This window comes from Erpetoichthys calabaricus, chromosome 2 (genome assembly GCF_900747795.2).
Source record: "Erpetoichthys calabaricus chromosome 2, fErpCal1.3, whole genome shotgun sequence".
Taxonomy (NCBI): domain Eukaryota; kingdom Metazoa; phylum Chordata; class Cladistia; order Polypteriformes; family Polypteridae; genus Erpetoichthys; species Erpetoichthys calabaricus.
The window spans coordinates 307,564,236-307,583,014 of NC_041395.2; the positions used below are offsets into that span (position 1 = coordinate 307,564,236).

The 18,779-nt window shown below is 42.0% G+C and overlaps 1 protein-coding gene across 1 annotated transcript in view; it reads right to left on the minus strand.

Annotated features, from left to right (window-relative positions):
* Positions 1-2,261: 2,261 nt before the first annotated feature.
* The window catches only part of LOC114645624 (cilia- and flagella-associated protein 58-like), a 69,432-nt gene continuing 52,914 nt past the window's right edge, over positions 2,262-18,779 (minus strand). The window contains exons 12-13 of the mRNA XM_051922613.1: positions 12,203-12,336; positions 2,262-2,340 (exon numbers count right to left, since the gene is read on the minus strand). Coding sequence (XP_051778573.1) covers positions 2,262-2,340; positions 12,203-12,336 — 213 coding nt within the window. The remainder of the gene's footprint in view (positions 2,341-12,202; positions 12,337-18,779) is intronic.

Here is an 18,779-nt window from a genome sequence, read left to right on the forward strand (position 1 = left end):
TAACATCATTTGTCACTGTAAAAATCTCAGATGTGCAGCACATTAACAGCAAAACACTGCACTGCACACTCAATAAATCTGTAAGAGGGTAGAGCATTATCCTGTTCTACACGACTCCAAAACAGACATTTTGACATGCATGCTGTCACTCCGTGTTCGTATCTTGTTTTGGCTTTACACTGTAAGGTTTCTAAAACCCTTTTGGGACTCCCAGCAGGACAACATGCCAAAGGGCTTCCCGAAGAGCGATTGCCACTTCTATGGAAGACAGCATATCCATTGCCAGGGCAACATCAGTCTCCCAGTGCTGCAGTGGCTCTTCGTGAAAGGAAATCCAAGCCGACCGTGGTCGGGCTACAAGGGCCTGTTGTCGATGAATGATGCAAGGAACATTAAAAATGCAGAGAACAGGATTACCTGTCCACTAACCTGGCCATGACCCTGCCTGACTGCTGTGTCTGTTTATAGGAGAGTGGTAGATATCGCTACAATAAATAACTGTGCTGTTTCTGTTTTAAGCTGAATAAAGTTGGTTTTGCTAAAGTACTAAGACTCAGCCTCGTGTTTTGGGGTGCAAGACAGGAAATCACAAGTCACAATACGAAGTCGCATGGCCATGATGAAAGCGTGCCCTGGCCCAGAACGTTAAGTGCAGTGTGAGTGCAGGTCAGGGGGGAATAGGGATAGGGGGACAATTTGCTTAGGCATGGTATGGAACAAACGTGCCTAGTGTAAGTATACCCTAAGATGCAAACAATAAAAAACATCCAGTGACTGACAGTTCTGTAGATGGTGATGAGAGAGTTCAGGGGAGAACAGCCAGACTGGTTCAAACTGACAGAAAGACTTAAGTAACTCACATAACCACTCAGTACAAATTTGGTGAGCAGAAAAACATCTCAGAACACACAACACATCAAACCTTGAGGGTGGATGGGCAACAACAGCAGAAAACCACGTTAAGTTCCACTTCTGTCACCCAAGAGCAGAAAGCTGAGGCTGCAGTGGGCACAGACTCGCCAAAACTGGATAACTGAAGACTGGAAAAAATGTAGCCTTGTCTGACAAATTGTGATTACTGCTGAGGCACACAGATAGAAAGATCAGAATTTGGTGCCAACCGCTATGCATCCATGCACCCTACCAACTGTTTGTGAACAGCCCAGGCTGGTACTGGTAGTATAATGGTGTGGGAAATGTTTTCTTGGCAAACTTTGGGCCCACTAATACCAATCAATCATCACTTGAATGCCTATTTTAGTATTGTAGCTGACCTTATGTGTCCCTTCATGACCACAATTTACCCATCGTCTTAATGACTTCTTCCAGCATGATAATGCATCACATCACAAAGCCAAAGATGTTGCAAACTGGCTTCATGAACATGACAATGTGTTTGGTGGTCTTCAGTGGCCTTCCCGGTCAGTCACAGGATCTAAATCTGATAGAACATCTTTGGGATGGGGACATCTGCGGCATAAGTGTTCAGTTGTCAAATCAGCTGAATTACATAAAACAATTGTCAACATGGACCAGAATTTCAAAGGAATGTTTCCAGCATCTTGTGAAATCCATGCCATGAAAAATTAAGGCTGTTTTGAGAGCAAAAGGAGGTCCGGCCTAGTGCTAATATAGTGCTCCTAATAATCTGCTCAGTGAGTGAATGTGCTTCTGCTCAGGTAGGACTTCACTACACCTTCTTACTCAGGTGGAAGGGACAACAGTTTGTACAATTGTGCTATGAAATAGTGGTGAAACAGATATGAAATGATTTATTTGATGACTTTTTCCTTTTTATCATTTAGAATATGTCAGGTACAGCTACTTACATTAATTGTTAAGACTTCCCACTCATGCTACCCACCCACCCTACCTTCACTTCTAGGTGATCACTGCACATACAAGCAGCTCAAGCAAGCCACTTTACCTGGAGGACACTTACTTATTGTTCATTATGCGATTTGAACTCCATGCACCAACTGCCAGCTTCTTGTTCTAATGATGACACTGTTCAATTGACATTACTTAAAAGGGGAGTAAAGTGATTTTCCAGGTAAACAGCTTCCTGGCTATTCTTCAGTAAATGATGCAAGATGTTAAGGAGACAGGGACACTTTGCAAAGTGGAGGGTGTGCGCTTTGGGGTCAGATCAGTTTTCAAGAGTGTTATACAGTAATTCCACAGGGAGAGAGGCTTGGGTTCAGGCCTGCTCACTAGCAACATTAATAGTAGCACTGCTGCCTCCTTTGAATTTACATTTTTTATTCGGCACTCAGTTCTTTGTCCGTTAAGGCGGTATGTAAACTCTGTCCTGTATCTGACGCTTCATTCTTTTTCACCCTGCAGTAACAGACAGAAGTAGAAATACTGTTAACCATAATCAGCACTGAATGACACAACATAACATAACATAAAGCAGTTATAACCACTTCATTCAAGTCAGGGTCACATGGTACCAGGATAAGGAATGAGGCAGGAGCCAACTCTGGATGTGGCAACAGTCCATGGCAGGGCCCACTCATGCACACACCTACACAGGGCTAATTTCAAATCATCAGTTTCCTTAAAGTTTGTGTCTTGGGGATGTGTGATAAAAACAGGAATTTTCAGAAAGAATGACCATGTATAAACGATGTGTACGCATAAAAATGTTGCATAAGCCCATTTCCACGCTCACATCGCGATGTAAAAAAAACTAAACTTGCCGTAAAGCCACGCACATTTTCACACCAGGTCAGTCCCTTGCGTATGTCAGTTTTGCAAACTGGTGGCACCCAGTGTCAAAGCAGTGCTACTGTTCCTGTGTGGTTTCCCTTTCTTTTTTAGATTCACATCCCTGATGCAGCTTTATTAAACACACTGAAATTAACTGCATATCGTTTATTAGTTTAAGGCATGTGATTGTAAATAACCCGTAACCATATAATGGTGCACAAAATGGCCAAACTATTCCAAATATTATAGCTGTTATAGCGTTGTCACTGTCAGTGCACCACTCAGAGTATTTAACCCACTGTATCTGAGTGTGGAATCACAGTTGTACAGCAGCTGATTGGAAAGCTCTACTGCAGATTGTGTCAAAAGCGGGGAGAATTATCGGGGTACAACTTCTAGCACACGCTGCCTCAGCCATGCGCACAGTTTATTTGAACTTTTCCCATTCGGTAAATGCTTTAGAGCCTTTCCTGTACGGACCTCACGGTTCAGAAACAGTTTCATCCCAAGAGCTCTAAATGCACTCAATCAGTCCATCAAGTGCTCCCAGTAGAACTGTTTGTACTTATTAGTACAATTGCCTCATTGTAAACTTGCATTACAGTTGTAATATTGCACAACCAGAGCCACTTATGCTTTCATATTGTATATTTTTCAGTTTTTATCCTATTATTATTATTATTGTTGTTGTTACTATTTTAGCATTTTATAGGAAAATAAGTTTATGGAGGATTTGCATATTGAATCTCATTGTACCATACAATAACAATAAAGTAATTCAGCTCAATTGAGAGCGTGTATTTACAGATGATGACGACTGGCTTCTAAGTCGATTCAGATTTACTGGCGCTATCTTCATGAAGCTCTTGATATAATTTTAAAGGTGAAATGCAGTAAAGTATACATATATTACATTATACAAATACATTTTAAACTTCATTTAAATAATGTATATTGTTAATGATTAAATATACGAGGTCACTCAGTGGTGCAGCGTCAGCGATGAGCTGACGCCCCGTTCAGGGATTATTCCTGCCTCACGCTGTATGCTTGCTGGGATCGGCGCGACCCTGGATTGATAGATGGATAGAATAATTAAATATGAACTATGAAAATATTTCAATGTTCCTTAAAAGTTTTGAAGAATCTGTATTCTAAGCTTACAGATGGTTTGACATTTATTAAAGAGCTGATTGTGTGGTGATTGGTTACTTGGTGAAAGAAAAGGAAGGACAGGAATTGGGAGTTATTACTGTACATTTGAAAGAGATGGTACTGCAATAAATTATTTCATCGAGGGTCACGTACATTGCAGCAAGCATCTTGTGGGAGGCAGGAACAATTTCTGGAAGGGGCGCCAGCTTGTCGCTACCACTGAACCGTGCCTCAATGTTTTATACATGCTTTAATTTCTATCATCATGAAAATTATATCAAGTATACATCTTAGTATTTGAATTGTTCAGAGAGCTGTAACATCATGAATGTAATGTATTCTGTGTCCTGTTGGCGTAAGAGAAAGCCCATTTAAGAAGCACATAATGATTCACACACACAAGAGTACATAGAATACGAAGCATTTAACGTGCCACTTTAGTTACAATGAGATTTGAGAAACTATTAAATGATTTTAAGATGAAGTTAATGACAAAATAAACTACATGATTAAAGTGGAACTTTCAACCTTTTTTTCACACTGTATCCCAGTATTTTTTCTTTTCTTTGTACCCTAATACTCTTTCATATGACACTCAGACGGTGGGCTACGACTCGCCTTTTCACGGCAACTTTGATATCTGATCACTTCTTATTTATTTCAGGCACTGTGTGACTTTCTGAACTTGAACTTTAAACTTTCTCTGCCACTCTGTCACTCGATCAGCTTCGTTTTGTTGTTTATATCACTGCTTAAATCAACAAGTAGTACATTTTTCCTTGCCTCTACTTGGTATTTGCTGAAATTCTTCTTTTTCACTGTGGTTTTGCATTTTCTTTTCACAGAATGCAAAACATAAGGGGCTATTTATATTGATTTGCATATTCAAAGTGGCGTTATTCTGGGAGGAGTCGGGGTGGGACCGCAGGCCCGTGCACGAGTGTTACTTTTCATGCTGCCAGGGATTTATGGAGCAGAAGAACATAGAAGTTGGCATACGCACAGATTTATGCATCTGGATTTTTTTGTGCATACACACATTTCCGCTTTTGTCCGTATACCATGTTTTACTGTGAATTCTATGCACGGTGTTATGCATGAGGCCCCAGGACTTTATGGGACTTCAACCCAGAACTTTGGATCTGAGAGATAACATCCCCAGGCACTGTATTCTGTACATAACGTTAAGGTCATTATTGCCTCTTTGACTTACTAATTGTAGGTGTTTCTCCGTCTTGTCCACCTTACTTTAACTGATCATTACACTTAAGGATGTACTGCTACTGAAAAGGGATTAGATTAAAATTCTAATTCTTGGGTTGATTGCAAACTGTAACAAATTTATTTAAGGCTATTAATATATATTAGATGTTAACCAAGACCCCTGCATTAATTTAAAATTTGTTTATTTAAAAGTTTGCTATAAAACTGTTAAGAATTTTGGTAATAGTTTTGAACTCTATAATTATACCATACTTAATAATTACTGTAAGTTTTTGTATTAACAATCTAATAAATCATTATTACAATAATATGCAATAAAATAATAATCAGAAACTAATACATAACTATGATTAGTTATTTAAATGTTTTTACAGTAGGACTGAGGTCACTTCTTCGATTCCAGTGGAACTAAGTAATTAGCATTGAAAAAATCTACAAGAATTAGAATTGGAAATTAAAATTAATCGGAATTTGAAGTTTAATTAAACTTGATTAAATTCTGTGTAGTTCTATTTTTTTTTTTTTGTTTTTTCTCACCAGATACCTTAGATTATTTGCAGTGATATACATATTTTCAATACTTAATATTATGAAATATTAAGGGTTCATTTCATGTCATATTTGATGTGTCAGTAATAGTTGATATAAAGTAAATTAAATACAAATGAGAATTTAAAGTTGATAGTTTTGATAAGAGGAACGAGCAGGTTCAGTAGGAATGTTGATCTGTTCAGGTCCCCAAAACATTTGAACAGTGCTCTTGGTAAAGAGAAAATCAACAATTTCAGAAATGTCTGCTATTGCACAATGAGAGCAGCAATAAGCCATTGAATTAAAGAACGGGTTTAATTAACAACAAGAATCAGAGCCTAATTAAACATCTGGTTGGAGTGAAACTGGTTGGAGTTTGATGCCCTGACTTATTTGGTCTTCTGTTGGCTCACTCACTTCACAATTCATTGCTGTTTGGGTGCTATTTAAGAAACGAAATGAAGCAATTCAGAAGAACTATGAAGAAATTGAAGGGAACAAATCTTAAAAAACAAGTCCATTAAAATGAAAGGAAAAGGAGTTAATTAGCAGCAAAAACAGGTCACCAATTAAGGAAATGGTTAGAATGAAAACCTGCAGCCACTGTGGCCCTCCAGGACTGGAGTTTGAGACCACCAACTTAAAGATATCTCTAAATATTTAAAGATATCTCTAAATCATTTCAAGATAACTTTAAATATTTTAGAGATATTTTAAACATTTGAGGAGATCTGAAAATGATTTAAAGATTTCTTTAAATGCATATCTAATTAAGATATCTTTAATGCACTTCAGGATATAATTAAATGTTTTATAGATATACAGATGAATGGTGGAACAGAGTCTACAGATGAGAAGAGCCCACAGTCTCTCCCAGATACTGTCGTTCCATCCAGGGGTGATATTTGGGCAATAACACAATTTGCAGCATCGATCATGTGGATCAGGCACTCTGTCATTCTGCCCTCTTGTGTACAAGCAAAAGAAAAGAATATTATAAGAAAGAAGAACAAAGAAACATGATTCTAATGTCCAAATTGCAATGCTGGGCTATCTGTCTCAAAACATGTCACACAAAGCATGTGTACTAACTCTGTATCAGTTCAGCAGTAGTCACTAGACATGCCTTTCCTAATGTATTTATGATGACATTTTCATATTTACATGTTTCTTTGTACACAGACTGTAATAATATTTTTTCTTGCTAAAAAAAAAAATCAGTGTTTTTGGCTCTTTATCCAGTGGTAAATATAATGCTAAGGAGGTTAAGTAAAAGTCAAAAATGTTCTCAACAATCCACAATTTATTTTCAGGTATGCAAAATCGTAATTAATGCTAAGCCTTGTATTGACAAGCTCTTTTGCTACGATATACAGTAACTCACATTTAATATACTTCATTGAAAAAACAGATGAATAACCACTGTCACACACGTGTGTTTAGGAGACAGCTAAAGGGCTTAAATACAGGTTGTTCCATGCCAGACCAGGGGGGGGCGGAGTGCACTAATTTTCCCTCTCGATCTTTTGCAGACCATTCTAGGGAAATCCCACCCGGCTCTGGGGAAGCCACTGACATCACTTCTGGTTCCGGTCGGGATGACATTACTTCCGCTACTGGCCTTTAAAGCTGCCATCTTGCTACCTGGAAGTCAGTTCTGTTTTGGACTCGATTGAATGAACATGTCTCTGTTCTTTGATAGCTTTTGCAGCCATAATCGATTAAATGGGTGGCTGCCCCAAACCTTCTCGATGTCTTTTGGTCGTTTTTCTGACAGTGGCGTAGTCGGCAGGAGGGAGGAATCCCTGAAGAGAACGGGACCGGACCTGAATCATGTCCAGGTAGGAGAGTACCTGGGCCGAGCTTTCGGGTGGGGAGTGCGTCTCGGGTTTCGGAAAGAACCGGTGCAGACTCCGCTCCCTTTGTCTATCTCTGGGTCACCTCAATTGAATAGGGAGAGTGTCGTTGGGACACACAGACATGGGCTGGTCTCTATGGGGGATACGATGGGGACTTATTATGCTCTCTCGGAGGAGAGAGCTGTCCGTTCCACCAGGGCTAAGGTCCCAGAGGAAGGTGGACATTCCCCAGACCAGCAGGTGAAGAAAATTAAAAACTGGAGGTTTAACCCTGAACGGTCTACCCAAGAACAGCTAGACGTTCTATGGGAAGAGGTGGCCGGCTGGTTAAGGCCCTCTGAATGTACCACCTTTCAGGTAGTGAAAAAAGTGGCCTGTTTTTGTTCATAAATAGCCTGCCAGAGCATTTCACCCAGCCGGTCTGGGGAGAATTTGCAAACATAAACGAGCTCATTGAGCTCATAGAAACATCTAGGGCGGCCTCGCAATTTGAGAGGGCTGAACGGTCCTTAAGTAGAAGCCGTAGAGATTACGTCCCTCTTACACTGCCCTCTCGACATACACCGGAGTTTGCATCGGAGTCCCCGATCCCGCGGGCGTGGTTCTCGCTCGGAGGCGAGGCGGAATGTAAGTAGAGAGAGAGGGATGGGTTGTGTGTGCTTTCAAACCCCCTGGCTTTGGCTTATAAAGGTGAGGTCATAGTAAATGGCCACAAGGTAGAAGCCTTATTTGATTCCGGCAGGAACATTTCTGTTGTTGATTGCTGATATGTACTACCGCGACAGTGGTTAAAAACAAAGACCAGAATTACCTGTGTACACGGAGATGTCCGCGCCTATGACTCCGCCCGGTGTTTCATCTGCCACGGAGGAATACTACGAAAACTCGTTGTAGCTGTACATCCAAATCCACCGTGTGTGGTGATTCTCGGGCGGGACTGGTCTGACATTAAAAGCAGTGCAGTACTGATCTCGCCTTATTCAAAATTAGGCCTAGTAACCGATGGGAATACAACGTGTACGCAGCCGGTGGAGAGAGATATGGGAAACCCCGAGGAGGACGGAGAGCTTCCCGGCCCATCGCGGACGAATACGTCATCAGTCCGCACCTCACCAGAGCGGGACGACTCTCCGCCCCTTGAGGTCAGCCCGGACCCTCTCTCAGATCTGAGCTTTCAATTCAGACAAACACCGGCATCATTTAGAAAGGAGCAGTGGAATGATGATTCCCTTAAGTTTGCAAAGAATGTAGTAGTCTTCGCCAACGGCCAACGCACCAATCAGCCCATGCCACAAGGACCCCACTTTGTGTTAGAAAATGACTTATTATATCGGGTCAGTGAGCACGAGGGGGGAGTGCGGAAGTTGCTGCTAATTCCACGAACTTTCCGGCGGCAAGTTTGTGAGTTAGCGCACACCCATCTCCTAGGAGGCCACTTGGGCACCGAAAAAACTTTAGAGCGTATTAAGCTCCGCTTTTATTGGCCGGGAATTAACGAGGAGGTTCGCCGCTTCTGTGTTTTGTGCCCGGAATGTCAGCTGTGGCAAATTCCTAGGAGGGACTGTGCTCCTCTCGTTCCCCTCCCCTTAATTGATGTCCCCTTTGAAAGGATAGGGGTTGACATAGTGGGACCCCTGGAACCCTCGGCCCGAGGACATAAATATATATTAGTCCTCGTGGATTATGCGACCCAATATCCAGAAGCTGTCCCATTGTGCTCAGCTAATTCTAAAGCAATCGCACGGGCACTAATGGAGGTCTTTGCGCGAGTTGGAATCCCTAAAGAAGTCCTTACGGACCAAGGGACGCCGTTTACCTCAGAGACGTTCAAGGAAACGGCCAAGTTACTCAAAATAAAGCACTTGAGAACCGCGGTGTATCATCCTCAAACCGATGGTTTAGTAGAGAGATTTAATCAGACTCTCAAACAGATGCTTCGCAAGGTGGTCAGTGGGGATGGGAGGAATTGGGATCAGCTCCTCCCCCTCGTACTCTTTGCCTACCGGGAAGTCCCGCAAGCCTCAACTGGGTTCTCATCCTTTGAATTATTATATGGGCGACAACCCCGGGGCATATTGGACATTCTAAAGGAAGGTTGGGAAGGAGAGGCCCTTCCCACAACTAATATTTTGGAATATATCGCGCAGTTACGCGATAGATTTGACCATATTAAAAAGTCACATGCAAGAGGCGCAATCAGCACAGGCCCACTATTACGACCATGGCACGACACTCCGGGAGTTCCAGCCGGGGGATCGAGTCATGGTATTGGTTCCCACCTCCCACTCTAATCTACTTGCCCACTGGCAAGGGCCATACGAAGTTAAAGAGCGAAAAGGGCTCGTCGACTATTTGGTGAAACAACCCAATCGTCGACCAAGAGAGCGGATATATCACGTGAACCTGCTGAAACCGTGGAAGGAAAGGGATCCTGATCCCACCTCCGGCCAGCCCCGCTCCCTTTTTGCTCAAAGTAATACCTTTAACTTCGGGTCTAATTTAAATAACCGACAGAGGCGGGAGCTAGAGATAGTTATCTCGTCCATCCCGGAGGTGGTTGACGAAATCCCCGGAAGGACTTCTCTGGTTGCCCATGACATTGTGACTGAACCCGGGGTCATAGTCCGAGAACGCCCGTACCGCCTTCCCGAGGCAAAGAAAGCAGAAGTGGAACTGGAAATCAAGCGCATGCTGGATCTAGGAGTCATAGAGGAGAGTCATAGTCCCTGGTCCAGCCCAATTGTCTTGGTTCCTAAGCCCAACGGAAGTTGGAGGTTTTGCAATAACTTCCGTCGACTTAATCAGGTCTCACTATTTGATGCTTATCCCATGCCTCGAGTGGACGACCTCCTTGAGAGGCTTGGACAGGCAGAATACTTGACCACACTTGACATGACCAAAGGGTACTGGCAGGTTCCTTTAACGGACTCCGCAAAGGGTAAAACCTCGTTTAGCACCCCTAGTGGGCACTGGCAGTATCGTGTCCTTCCATTCGGGTTACATGGGGCTCCTGCAACTTTCCAGCGTCTGGTGGACAAAGTGCTCCGCCCCCATAACACGTATAGTGCTGCCTACCTGGATAACGTCGTCATCTATTCCAGCACCTGGAAGGAACACCTACAGCACGTTGGAGCCGTGTTACGGACATTGGGAGAAGCCGGTCTTCGTATCAACCCAAAGAAATGTTTCTTTGGATTGGAGGAAGCCAAGTATTTGGGCTACCTGGTGGGTCGTGGTACGGTGAAGCCACAGTGCTCTAAAATACAAGCCATTTTGACATGGCCCCGTCCGCGAACCAAGCGGCAAGTCCAGGCATTTCTCGGATTAGCTGGGTATTACCGCCGGTTTGTACCACGTTTTTCGGAGAGAGCCGTGCCCTTGACTAATTTGACAAAGAAGAGGGCTCTTAACACTGTGGTATGGACTGATATGACTGAGGCAGCCTTCAGTGACTTAAAAAGGGCCCTGACGTCGGCACCCGTTTTAAAAGCACCTGATTTTTCACGGCCTTTTATTCTCCAGACGGACGCTTCGGACACAGGCCTAGGGGCAGTGCTGAGCCAAAGTGTCGATGGTGCTGAACACCCCATCATGTTTCTGAGCCGGAAACTGTTGGATCGGGAGACCAGATACGCGGCAGTGGAGAGGGAGGCTCTTGCGATTAAGTGGGCGATCACACAGTTGAGATACTACCTCTTGGGTCGGGAGTTTACTCTAGTCACGGACCATGCCCCTTTACAGTGGATGGCCCTACACAAAGAGTCTAACCCGCGAGTCACGAGGTGGTTCCTCGATTTGCAACATTTCAAGTTTTCGCTCATTCATCGGAAGGGTTCTCTACATGCCAATGCCGATGCTCTCTCCCGTGTTCACGACCTCTCGGTGCAGGACGCCCGACCCGATGGGTCTGGGCTAAGGGGGGGGCCCTGTCACACACGTGTGTTTAGGAGACAGCTAAAGGGCTTAAATACAGGTTGTTCCATGCCAGACCAGGGGGGGGGGGGCGGAGTGCACTAATTTTCCCTCTCGATCTTTTGCAGACCATTCTAGGGAAATCCCACCCGGCTCTGGGGCAGCCACTGACGTCACTTCTGGTTCCGGTCGGGATGACATCACTTCCGCTACTGGCCTTTAAAGCTGCCATCTTGCTACCTGGAAGTCAGTTCTGTTTTGGACTCGATTGAATGAACATGTCTCTGTTCTTTGATAGCTTTTGCAGCCATAATCGATTAAATGGGTGGCTGCCCCAAACCTTCTCGATGTCTTTTGGTCGTTTTTCTGACACCACTTTATTGGTGCTTTGAAGGTCTTACTAAGAAAAGACAAAGCCTTTGTTAAAACCTTGTTGAGTAACACTAAGTGCCTTTTAAAGTGTTACCCAGAGAGACTAGTCCCTCATGCTCCAGCTTCACTGGTGGGATGCCTGGTGGAGTGAAGGGTAAGAGGGTATCCTAGGTCGGTGACAGATGGCGATGAATGCTATTAATAGCTCTCTTGTTGTTACATGGCATTGTGACCAAACAGGGAGTGGTTGTACAACAAGGGCCAAGCTGCCTCCCCGAGGCAAAACGAAGTAGAGTGTGACATCAAGAGGATGCTGGGCCTTTTGGAGATTATTTGTCACTTTTATTTTTAACCAGCCATGATTAACATACAATAAAATGACTCTTTCAAACTGTAAAATGAATTTCAGTGTACAAAATAGAAGTATCTCTTACTTGTTCCTCTGTTCTTTCCGCTTCTGAGTTATGTACTTCTTCTTAACTGTTTGTAGTTCTTTGTCTAGCTTCTCAATCTCACGTTTGTAATCATCTGTTTGAGATGCATGCATGTTCAGCTCTGCCACCAAAGCCTACAAAATGGACAAATCATTTACTTTAGTTATATTTATTCTTCTGTTTTTAGTTTGTATATCCATTTCCATATATAGCCATACTTACCAGTTTCAAGTAAATAAGGGATTCAAAGAAAAATATAAATGTATACTTCTCTGATAGAAGCAATTCTGATGATAAATGATACTATAAAAATGTAAACATTACAAGTTTCATTACAAATATTTTTAAATTCAAGAATTATTCATTCCTTTTCCACAATTCATTATACAAACAATGGGAAGACCATAGAAAATATGAACAACAATGACATAAAATGATCTAACATTCTCAAGCCTTTTTATTCTAAATTAGGGTTTCAGTGGGGGCTGGAGTCTACCACATCAGCACTGTGCAAGGCAGGGGCCAACCCTGTGCTGGCCGTCAGTTCATTTCAGGGCCCACTAAAACGCACCCACACTCACAAATACACACGGCCAACTTAGAATCACCAATTAGCCCACCACACACATCACAGAGAGCACAAGGCCATAATGGTTGTTCATTGCAGGATACACACTCACAAAGTCCATTTCATCCAACCGTCCACCCCTTTTTTAAAATCACAAAAAGGGATCTGAGGTAAACAAAACCTATTTGGACTGCAAGGGTGCAAGGCATGTAAAAGTAATCAACAGATAGATAGATAGATAGATAGATAGATAGATAGATAGATAGATAGATAGATAGATAGATAGATAGATAGATACTTTATTAATCCCAAGGGGAAATTCACATACTCCAGCAGCAGCATACTGATAAGGAAACAATATTAAATTAAAGAGTGATAAAAAAAATGCAGGTAAAACAGACAATAACTTTGTATAATGTTAACGTTTACTCCCCCAGGTGGAATTGAAGAGTCGCATAGTGTGGGGGAGGAACATACATAATATACACATTATACGAATATCTGAGGAAACCAAACCACCCAAAGAGAACCCTAATAGACCCCTGGGAGAGCAGGAAACCTCAAAACATTTTAACAACCAATATAAGAAAGTACTCTTTTCATAAGTTTACTGTTTACTTTGAATGGCAGATTTATTGGTTATCAATGTAAAATAATAAAACTATCTACCCTTCCATTCCACTTTAAGCCAGTTGCTCCAAGTCAGGGACACAGAGAATAACAACTTTCAACGCATATTACATGAAGAATGTGTCACTCGTGTGCAAATAGGGGACCACTTAAAGGCTCTGGAGATGGTAATATCCCTCCGCTCCAGGGGATACTATTAATGTCTTTTCTTTTCCTACCACAAGACTGACAATTATACCACTACTGACATCACTTCTAGAGTTTGCCCACCTGGATCCGCCTCTTCCTGCCAGAAATCCTCAAAAATGGAACATGTGCTATCTTACGTCAGTTCACAACTGGAGAAGACATTGTATTAGTCAGTCATTTTCTAACATAGTCCTGAGCAGGGTCGCGGGGGTCTGCTGGAGTTTCTCCCAGCTAGCATAGGGCGCAAGATAGGAACAAACCCAGGACAGGGTGAACACACACAAACACCCCAATCTGGATCACCAGTTCTTTGGACTGTGGGATGAAACCGGAGCACCAAGAGGAAACCCAGACAGACACGGGGAAAACATGCAGACTTTGCGCAGGGAGGACCCAGGATGCGAACCCTGGTCTCTTTACTATCAAGGAGCAGCGCTAGCAATGCGCCACCGTGCCAACCATAATTGTATTGACACATGTTTTGTTTTTCACACAGTTATATGGGGTTAACATTTTGGTATCCCAAATGTTTATGATCTTTATGTGTCATTTCTTACAAATTTAATAGCTAAGATGTAAACAGAAACACTATAAATGACATTGACTGTCAAATATGAATACAGATTCCAATATACTAGATACATTTGACTTAAGAAAGTATAAGCAAAGTTCTCATTGATGTTAGAACATTAGCAACATTTCAGTAAGAACAGGCCATTCAGCCCATTTTGTAGGTCTCTTAAGTCCTCGGATCAGAAATATAAAACTTTCACATGCACAAAAATAGGCCCGAAAAAAAAAACTTGTGTATATTTACAGCAACACTGACCAATGTCAGAACATTGTGGAGAAACTTGGAAAGGACAATCATCAGGATCAAGTAGGGAAATAAGTCAAACCAGCTAAATGATGGCTCATGGTTATACTAATGCATATCACAGAGCCATTATTATAATATGTGTTGATGTGACAAACATATTAAGCCACAAAACTGATGAATATTTTGTATAGACTATTTTAATTGCTTTTTAAGAGGGCCAATAATGCATATTTGCTTTGGTTTTCCTTAGTTTGTTTCTGCTAAATTTTGTAACTTCTCAGAATTAGAAACCAAAGCAATCTCTTGTTGTCAATGATTGAATTAAGTAAAAAAAAAACTAATGTGATTCACTCTTCGGTTCAGGCCATTCATAGACTAATGGTTTGACACATGGCTTGTTTGGTACTGCTTGAAGACTATACAAATGGTTATACATGAAGGGAAGATGCTATTAGGGACTGGTAGGCTTTTTTGCCCATGCTGATGACTGTCTAATGAGCCAGTTTAGGCATTTAAGAGCCATTCTTTTGGAACGATGTGCTGAGTTGCTCCCAGCATTAGAAAGACAGACATCCCAAAATCGAGCTATACCTGTTCATATTCTCTTGCATGTTCAGTTGTGGAGTCCTCAAATGGAGGTGGCAATGTCTGGATGTGTCAAGTAGAAGGCTGCTCTACCAGCCAATGAATGTCTCCTGTGCTGATTGCATGCTCTGTGCTATTTTAACAGGGCACAGAAAAAATATCTCCTACCTTCTAAACTCATTGACATGAAGCCAAATGACCTGGATCTCTAGACACTATTCACCTACTGACAACTGTATGTGTTACACTATAGCATGGTTATTTCACTCTAAGGTGTACTGTATATTAAGTGTTTTATCTGGTTCCTTTGCAGCTCTCTCATCTACCACATCTGTATGCTCCTAATAATGCTGCATAATAAGGCATCTCTGATTACAGATGGCATTCACAGATCAAAATCAGAATCCAGTTATACTCACACTCTGCTGGAGACAAGTGATCCATTTCTTTGTCTCTAGACACTAACCACTTTGCGGTTCTGCCACTCGCGTATAGGGAAGCGGATTTACAATTTAAACAGATTGTTATTTTCATGGAAATTGTTACATATGCAGAATAGACTTAACTATTTTACATTACAGCAAGTAATTAACCATAGTAAAAAATAGTAAAACGTAATTGTCATAGCAAAAGCTATTCTAACGGGAAACTGTAAATGTTTTAATACGAATGGAATATGAAGATCTTCTTTGGTGTCTAATGTTTTTTGCAGAAGATATACTACATTACCTTTTTTTTGTCACCTCTTAAAATTTTTCATGTCAGAATTGTTTGACCAATTTTGAATACAAATAATCTTCCTATTGCATAGCCCCATCACTCAGATATAAATTACGCAATAGCATTACGATACATCCTTCTTTCAACTGTAATTTGGGTGGTGGTAGACCGGACGGTGTTAACGGTTGTAGATATTCTACGGGATATTGTAAGTTGATGATTTCATCTTCCGCACCTTTACCACCAACTGTTTCAGCATAGTCTATTGATACATATTTAACCAATTTTCTGTGTAACTGATCAACAATTTTCACATTCATTTGTTTGACTTCATCGTTTCTCTGTGCTAGAATTGCCCGTGAACTCATTTCTTCTGTTGATAAACCTTCGGGGTGAAATTCTTCAATAAGATTTGGACATAATAAATCTTCCTTTGTTGGGAACTTAAAGTGAGGAAAACGTAAAAATTGATAAGAGCTGGGAGCGCAGGAACTGTGTCTAAGAAAAACAAACACACAAATGAGAGGTGAGAGGACTGTGGGCTTGGGCCGTTAAGTGGAAGTGGTTGAGAGGGGACACCCTCTACCAACTTGAAAAAATCTCTTGGCAATAATCTTGTCTCGTCTTTCTTTTATAGCAGTAACATGTTACCATTCAACATATTTGTGCCTGTTGGTGACACCCGCGCTTAGGACACCAAATAAAAGTTCTTTGCTTGCCTCTATTTCAGAGACCAGGGGCCTCATGTATAAACGGTGCGTACGCACAGAAATGTTGCGTACGAACCTTTCCACGCTCAAATCGCGATGTATAAAACCTAAACTTGGCGTAAAGCCACGCACATTTCCACGGTAACTCATTCCTTGGCGTACGCAATTTATCCGCCCGGTTTTGCAGACTGGCGGCACCCAGTGTCAAAGCAGTGCTACTGTTCCTGTGTGGTTACCCTTTCTTAGATCCACATCCACGGCGGCGGCTTTATCAAATACACTGAAATTAACCGCATATCGTTCATAAATTTAATGCATCTGATTGTAATTAACCTGTAACAATATAATGGTCCACAGAATGGTCAAACTACTGTTCCTGTGTGCTCATCCTTTCTTTCTTAGCTCCACATTCCTGACGCGGCTTTATAAATACACTGAAATTAACTGCATATTGTTTATTAGTGTAATACATCTGATTGTAATTAACCTGCTGCAATATAATGGGCCAGGGAATAGCCATAGTATTCCAAATACCAGAACTGCTTTAGCGTTGTTACGCTCACTGCATCTTGTTCTTCTTTTTGCTGTTCCCGTTAAGGGTTGCCACTGCGGATCATCTTTTTCCATATTACTCTCACTGCACCACTCGGAGTATTTATATCACTGTATCTGAGTGTGAATCACAGCAGCAGATGATCGGAAAGAGAATTTTCGGTATACAGTTTCAAGTACACACTACCTCAACCACGGCAAAAAGCGTCAAAGCCTTTCCTGTACGGACCTCGAGTTTCAGAAACAGTTTCATCCCAAGAACTATAAACGCACTCAATCACCTCACTGTAAACTTGCACTACAGTTATAATATTGCACAACCTGCGCTACTTTATAAAGCGCGTATGATGACAATATCATTTTTAAGATGAAATGCAGCAAAATATGTTGCTTATAGTATACAGATAAAACTTTAACTTCATTTAAATAATCTGTATTGCTAATAATTAAACATGTGAGGACACGGTGCCGCAGCGCTAGCTAGTTAACGGATAGCTTCTGCCTTGCGCTGTATTCTTGCTGGTGCTGACGCGACACTGGAAGGATAGACGAATAGAATAATTAAACATGTACTACGAAGATATTTCAATGTTCCTTAAAAGTTTTGAAGAATCGGCGTTCTAAGCTTACAAATGGCTTCACGTCTATTACAGAGCTGATTGTGTGGCGATTGGAGAAAGAAAAGTATAGACAGGAATTGGAGGTTAGTACGTTTGAAAGAGACAGTACTTCTGTAATAAATTATTTCATCGAAGGTCACACATGGTGCAACAAGCCTCTTGCGTGAGATATGAACAATCACTGCGCCACCGTGTTCCCATGTTTAATAACATGCTTTCATTCCTATCATCATGAAAATGATATCACGTATACATCTCAGTATTTTAATTATTCAGAGAGCTGTAATATCTCGAATGTAATGCATTCTGTGTCCATCCATCCATTTTCCAACCCGCTGAATCCGAACACAGGGTCACGGGGGTCTGCTGGAGCCAATCCCAGCCAACACAGGGCACAAGGCAGGAAACAATCCTGGGCAGGGTGCCAACCCACCGCAGGACACACACAAACACACCCACACACTAGGGCCAATTTAGAATCGCCAATCCACCTAACCTGCATGTCTTTGGAATGTGGGAGGAAACCGGAGCGCCCGGAGGAAACCCACACAGACACGGGGAGAACATGCAAACTCCACGCAGGGAGGACCCGGGAATCGAACCCAGGTCCCCAGATCTCCCAACTGCGAGGCAGCAGCGCTACCCACTGCGCCACCGTGCCGCCCAGTCTGTGTCCTGTCGGAGAAAGAGAAAGAACGGAAGCACGTAGTGATTCACACACATAGAGCACATAGAAGATCAAACACAGAAAAAAGCATTTAACATGCTACTTGAGAAACTACGGTAGTAAAATAAACGATTTTAAGAAATTTCGAGATTAAAGTTGACATTTCGTGCTTTTTTCCCACTGTGTGCCTATGTTTTTTGTTTGTTCCCTAATACGCTTTCATATGACACTCAGACGGTGGGCTACAACTTGCCTTTTCACAGCGACTTTGATATGTGATTTCTTTTTTATTTCGGGCACTGTGCGACTTTGTGAATTTGATTATACCACTGTTTAAACCAACAAATAGTACGTTTTTCCTTTGCCTCCACTTGGTATTCGCTGAAATTCTTATATTTTCCCCTGTGCTTTTCACATTGTCTTTTCTCAGAAGGCTATTTATATTGATTTGCATATTCAAAGAGGCGTAATTCTGGGAGGAGTTGGGGCGGGACAGAAGGCGCATGCACGTGCGTT